General features: G+C 36.8%; 1 protein-coding gene across 1 annotated transcript in view; it reads left to right on the forward strand.

The window, feature by feature from the left end:
- The window catches only part of LOC107756206 (glutamate receptor 4-like), a 101,736-nt gene that overhangs the window by 40,108 nt on the left and 54,762 nt on the right, over positions 1-6,866 (forward strand). Inside the window, exons 5-7 of the mRNA XM_016573235.1 lie at positions 2,637-2,690; positions 3,880-4,038; positions 6,592-6,759. Coding sequence (XP_016428721.1) covers positions 2,637-2,690; positions 3,880-4,038; positions 6,592-6,759 — 381 coding nt within the window. The remainder of the gene's footprint in view (positions 1-2,636; positions 2,691-3,879; positions 4,039-6,591; positions 6,760-6,866) is intronic.

Below are 6,866 nucleotides of genomic sequence, written 5' to 3' on the forward strand. Positions count from 1 at the left end.
CCATCCATCATCCATCCATCCATCATCCACCCATCCATCCATCCATCTATCTATCATCCATCCATCATCCATCCATCCATCATCCACCCATCCATCCATCCATCTATCTATCATCCATCCATCATCCATCCATCCATCATCCACCCATCCATCCATCCATCTATCTATCATCCATCCATCATCCTTTTATTCATATTTCCATTCATCATCATCATCCATCAAACTATTATTCAGTAATATTATCAATTTAACTTTCAATTTAAATCAGATGAGAACAAAACGTGATCTGAGTTGATCTGAATAATGACTGTTATCTCCTGTAGAGCTGCTTTACAGCTGAAATTGAATTAGTTTCATAACTGATGAATTTTGCAACATGAACAATCTTCTTTTCCTGTTTATTAAGTCAAGTCACCGTTATTTATATAGTACTTTTTACCATGCAGATTGTGTCAAAGCAGCTTTACAGTATTAAACAGGGAAAAATAGTGTGTCGAAATAGTGTTCTGTTCTCCTCTGGCCAGACGAGACCATCAGTTTAATTCCAGGCTGCAACAAAGTCAGATTGTGCAGAGGACTTATTACTGTAAGGCTGCTTTGAAACAATCTATATTGTATAAATAAACTGATCTGACATGATCGACCCATAAACCCAAAGCTTTGAGAATCGTCCTGAAGGTCTGGAGTACCTAGAGTCTGACTGTACTGAACATCACATGATTATCATTGGTTACTGTTGGTTCCTGTTTGCGGTGTAGGCAGATTTCCCTACCACTATAGGAGTGAACGCTGAAGAGGAGGGGTCACCTGACATGGGAGCGGAGCAAGAGAGCAACAGTGGGCGGAGTTATTACATAGACACCACAGCCCTGCATGTGCCGCGGGCGGGTGTAGAACTCATCTCTCCACTGAAGAACGGCATGAGTACGACACACACACACACACACACACACCGTCTCGCAGTTGGACATAGTCAGGTACAACATCAACAGAATGTTTTCTCTACATGCCCTGCCAGTCCTGCCAGCAAGTTCCTCGAGCAGATGTGGATCTGACATCAGCATCTGCTGATCTTACACCGATACCACTTACACACTAGACAAATCTCACATCCAGCAAAAGATATCGCTTATTGTTAAATTTTGATTTAAAAACACATTTGAAAAAGACAATTTCCTGAAAGGAATAGTTCACCCAAAAATGAAAATTTGATGAATATATCCTCACCCTCAGGCCCTCCAAGATGTAGATGAGTTTGTTTCTTCATCAGATTTGGAGAAATGTAGTATTGCATCACTTTCTCAGCAATGGATCCTCTGCAGTGAATGGGTGCCGTCAGAATGAGAGTCCAAACAGCTGATAAAAACATCACAATAATCCACAAGTAATCCACACCACTCCAGTCCATCAGTTAACATCTGGAGAAGACAAAAGCTGGAACAAATCCATCAAGATGTTATTTTACTTCAAACCAAGTCCATAATCCATAATAACGCTTCCTCCGGTGAAAAAGTGTTCTGGTCTGAATCAGGAGAGAAATCTGCACAGATCAAGCACCGTTTACAAGCCAAAACAGCTCTAAACAAATATGTGAGAGACAGCAGGAGATGGACTTTTTCACTGGATGAAGCGTTATTATGAATTATGGACTCGTATTTTGACCAGAAGCAACGGTTTGAAGATAAAATGTCTTAATGATGGATTTGTTTCAGCTTTTGTCTTCACAAGACATTAACTGCTGGACTGGAGTGGTGTGGATTACTTGTGGATTATTGTGATGTTTTTATCAGCTGTTTGGACTCTCATTCTGACGGCACCCATTCACTGCAGAGCATCCATTAGTGAGCAAGTGATGGAATGCTATATTTTTAACTTTTTTAATTTTTAATTCAAACCATTGCTTCTGGCTAGTCCATAATCCATAATATTGCTTCGTCCAGTGAAAAAGTCCACTTCAAGCATGACAAAAGCGTTCTTTTGACATGATTTACTTGCTTCAATTCTAATTGGTGGAGAGTTTGCAGAATTATGGGTAATGTAGTTTCTTACCAGGAATTCCGCTGTTGAACACAATTATTTACAAACATAAGTTAAAATAATGCAGACTGATGGCTTCAATAAAAGCATATGCCATCGATTAACAACCTCACAGTAGGTCTGCCTTTAAAGGTTTGTAAGTTATTGTTAAAAATCAATTCTCCTTCTACTTTCATTCAAATTTGAACTGCAATTCTGCATCCTATTTGCCACAGTAACACAAATTCATATTCACAGGAAAGCAATTCTGAAATGCACACAATGTCTTGGAACCTAAACTCTGTAAAAAAAAATACTTACTTATATACACTTTTCCAAGTATAGGTAATACATCTGTTGGCTGAATTACTGAAGCGTGTAATAAAAGAGTCTTTGTGATATTTTGCCACAGTAACACAAATTCATATTCACAGGAAAGCAATTCTGAAATGCACACAATGTCTTGGAACCTAAACTCTGTAAAAAAAATACTTACTTATATACACTTTTCCAAGTATAGGTAATACATCTGTTGGCTGAATTACTGAAGCGTGTAATAAAAGAGTCTTTGTGATATTTACTGTTTACTCAATCCATATATTTCTATCTCTCTCTCTCAGATTGTCAGCGTGGGCAAACATGTGAAAGGATACCACTACATCATCGCTAACATGGTGAGTGCTGGCGCGGTTTGATGGAGCGCTGGAGGAAATGAACAGCGTGTCCTCTGGCTGTAATTCTCTGACAGAGCTTCACTTTCCTGAAGAAAACCAGAACGCAGTATTACTTTTGGCACAACGATTGCTCAAATGAAGTGCGCTAGTGCTTTACTAAGTGATCAAACACAGCATTTTCACCTGCTGGATGATCCTGCACATGTAAAATCCTACAGAATGCAAACAGAGACTTGAGGACGCAAAACTTTTTTTTAGTTTGTTTATTAAGAAACCACCCAGAACACCATAGCAACACATCTTTTTGGAATTATTTTTTTATCTAAAATGTATTTTAATTAATATAATTTTGTATTATAAAGTAATGAATTTTAATTAACTTTTTATGTATTTGTAAGTACCTCTCTCATAAATTTGTTATATATAATTTTAATTAATTTAATATAATCTATTTAATATAATGTAATACATTTTAATGCATTTAATATAAAACTTTGTATGTATTTTTAAGTCCAATTCTCCAATTCTTTTTTTAAATATCGAATTTATTTGAATATCATTTAATTCATTCATTCATTTAATATAATTTTTATGTATTTGTTTGAATTGTTCTCTTATTAATCTGATTGGACCACCTAGCAACCACCTCAAACACCCTAAGCACATAGCAACAAACTAAACATCACTCAGATCATCTTAGCAACCATAAATCAATGCCCCGGCAACACTGCACCTCTCACAACTTTTTTTAATGTATCTGTATTTATCTTTCTCTAATTAATTGGTGCGAATCACGTAGCAACCACCCAAAACACCCTAGCAACACGAAGATGAGTTTTGCACCTCTCAGAAACTGTAAAACTCAATATGGATGATAAATTAATCTGAACTGTTAGTTAGTCTGAAGGAATTTGCAGTCTTGTTCAGTTTTGGAGACTCTGACTATGATGGACTGCTGAACCTGAACTTTGTTACGTGTGATTTATCGTTTCTTATTTTGTGCTGGGCCTTTGTAACGTATTCTGCGCTGACATTTGTTAGCGTCAGCATCTGGGATATTAAGAAATGTTAAAACTCACTCCGTCTCACATTCATTCCATCAATCTCCCTTTTTCCACCTCTTTATCTTTTGAATGAATCGGCTGCATTCGCTCTGACTCTGATCTGCTCTCTGTCTTTCTCTCTGCAGGGATTTAAGGACATTTCTCTTGAGAGGTTTATGCACGGCGGGGCAAACGTAACTGGTTTCCAGCTGGTGGATTTCAGCAAACCGATGGTGATCAAACTAATGCAGCGCTGGAACAAACTAGACCAGCGGGAGTATCCAGGATCCGAGAGCCCACCCAGGGTAAGCAAATACATTTACAACATAATTAAACACAAATGCAAACACCAATAAACCAGAGTAGCAAACACTTTTGTGCACACTTTATTTTTCTGCATTGTTTCAGCACCCAATTCACTAAAGGAATTAGCGCAAACGTGCTCAGAGATCTGTGCTAAACGCCATTGAATCAATTAGCAGAATAATTCCTTATCTACTCAAACAGCATGTTTGGAAATCGGCCGGCAAATGGTAGGTTGGTTTAAATCAGGTTGGAACCCTGATAATCCTGTCGGACGCATGTGGCAGAATTCCAGACACAGATGTTCAGCCAATCAAACTGTGACAGGACACATTCTTCGTCAAGCTTTAGCCAATGAGATTCAACAAGCAGCTGCCCAGGCAATATTTGAGTCAATTAAACCATGACAGACTGCAGCCGGAGCCACATTTAACACGTCTGTTGGGGAACGTGTGTAATAAAGTCTAAATACAAGTAAATACATGTTTTAAGTTGTGTTTTGAAGACTAGGAAACCATTCTAGCATTCTAGTTTCATTTCCAAGAGACAAATTCACATTAAGGGACGCAATTAAAATTGATCAAATAATGTGTTTTTCCTTTATAAAGGGATACAATGAAAGCAAAAACATTAATAGTTTATTAAAATAAAAAAATTTAAAATATTTTTTTATATTTTAGCTTCAAACTGTATTTAATAATTATGTATTTATATTTATTGTATACCATTTAAAGTAAATTATATTAACATGAAAAATTTAAAAAACTGAATATTATAATATACAGTGGGTACGGAAAGTATTCAGACCCCCTTACATTTTTCACTCTTTGTTATATTGCAGCCATTTCAATATAACAAAGAGTGAAAAATTTAAGGGGGTCTGAATACTTTCCGTACCCACTGTACATACATACACACATACATACATACATACACAAAGAGTTTATATAATTTAAAATAAACTATATTAATACTAAAAATAAAAATAAAACAAATTATATACGAAGAAAAAAAACAATATATATATATATATATATAAACACACACACACACACACATACAGTGCTGGTTAGTAACTGGTTACATGTAATCTGGATTATGTAATCAGATTCCAAAAATTAAGATTCTATTAAATTGCAAAGTTATTATAATCAGACAGTTACTTTTTTATAGGTTACATGATTACATATTATTTACACAATGGCAGTAAATTATTCAGAAGTACTGATTTGCTCTAATTCTTCTATTTTCTCTCTTAAATTTTAGTAAAACATATTATATACTAAATAATAAAAAATAAAGTAATAAAAAGTAATATGAGTATATTTAAGCAAAATGTATTTTTATAAATACATTTAAAAGTTTACTAATCAACTCCTGTTCTTTATCCTCAAATTTAAGACCTCTTAATATGATTATTAAGATGTTTGTTATAACATTTAAGATATTTTTAAGACTAAGATATTTTAATTCAAGACTTTTTATGACCTTAAATTTAATACAACTAAATTTTATAGACATTTTAAGGACCTGCTGGAATTTTTCTTATTCTCACACGTTCCTAAATTCAGTTCGCACACATCTATTCTTAGTCGTAAATACAAGTGAACCGGTACCACACAAAATGTATTACAGTTCTCCATAACTAGAAAACAAGACAAATATACTCATTAAGACGATTTTGTGCTGCATAACCTCACCTCATCGTGCTGTCCTCAGCTCAAAAACCTTGATTTCCCCCTCTGTTGATAACATGGAGCTCCTTCTCTACTCCCATTGATTAGCACTTCCATCCTGCAGTCCTTGCTATAAATTACCAGAGCAACATCAGACCAATCTTTACGGGTTCATTAGAGCACACTTTACAGGCAAGAGCTCTCACTATCTCCATCTCCTGCTCGCTCTTGATTTTCTGCATCTCGCTCGCTGACTCCCCCTTTAATGATTGTTGTTTGTTCCTGTCTTTCCCTCAATGTTAATTGGATGTTATTATGCCTCTGCTAGAACCATAAATCTTGATTTCCGCTGATCAAGTTCATTCATAACGACCGGAGTCAGTGCAGACCCAGCCACTGAGACTCGTTCTGTCTTATTGGGACGATTTACTCATGCAAATAGCCATGCTTTTGTATTTGTTTATGGAAATAACAACAGATGAAAATCCATTTTGATTGTTGAGCGTTTTTTTCTTACCGCTAGTGGTACCTCATAAAGAGAAAAACGATGCACTGTTTTCCCCAGCAATCACTCTGGATCTTTACTGCTCTGTAGCAACAATCTGTACTGCTTTACAGCTAAATAGCTTTTCCAGTAACAAGTAGCGGCGGTGCTACATTGCAGTTTTATGTCACATTGCATTACGCACGCAGCCTTACAAGCGAGCAGGCGGAGGCAATAATCAATGCGCTCACCTAGAATGCCCTCTCTGCTTCATTTACATCTACTTTAGGCACTAGGACGGCTCTGCATTATACTTGATATGTGATTGTAAACAGGAAGCATGGGTAATGTAGTGTGAATGAAGTAAAGACACAATATTCCTTTTACCTCCTCAGTACACATCATCATTGACGTACGATGGTGTGCTAGTGATGGCGGAGGCATTTCGGAATCTGCGCAGACAGAAGATCGACATCTCTCGCAGAGGCAATGCTGGAGACTGTCTGGCCAACCCGGCTGCTCCTTGGAATCAGGGCATCGACATGGAACGAACTCTGAAACAGGTGAGAGCGGGTGGGATTGTGAAAGACAGGTGAGAGTTGATGGGATGCTGTGAGCCAGGTGAGAGTGGGCGGGACTCTGTACAACAGGTGGGAGTGGGCGGGACTCT

This window comes from Sinocyclocheilus rhinocerous, unplaced genomic scaffold (assembly GCF_001515625.1).
Source record: "Sinocyclocheilus rhinocerous isolate Xijiao unplaced genomic scaffold, SAMN03320098_v1.1 scaffold592, whole genome shotgun sequence".
Taxonomy (NCBI): Eukaryota; Metazoa; Chordata; class Actinopteri; order Cypriniformes; family Cyprinidae; genus Sinocyclocheilus; species Sinocyclocheilus rhinocerous.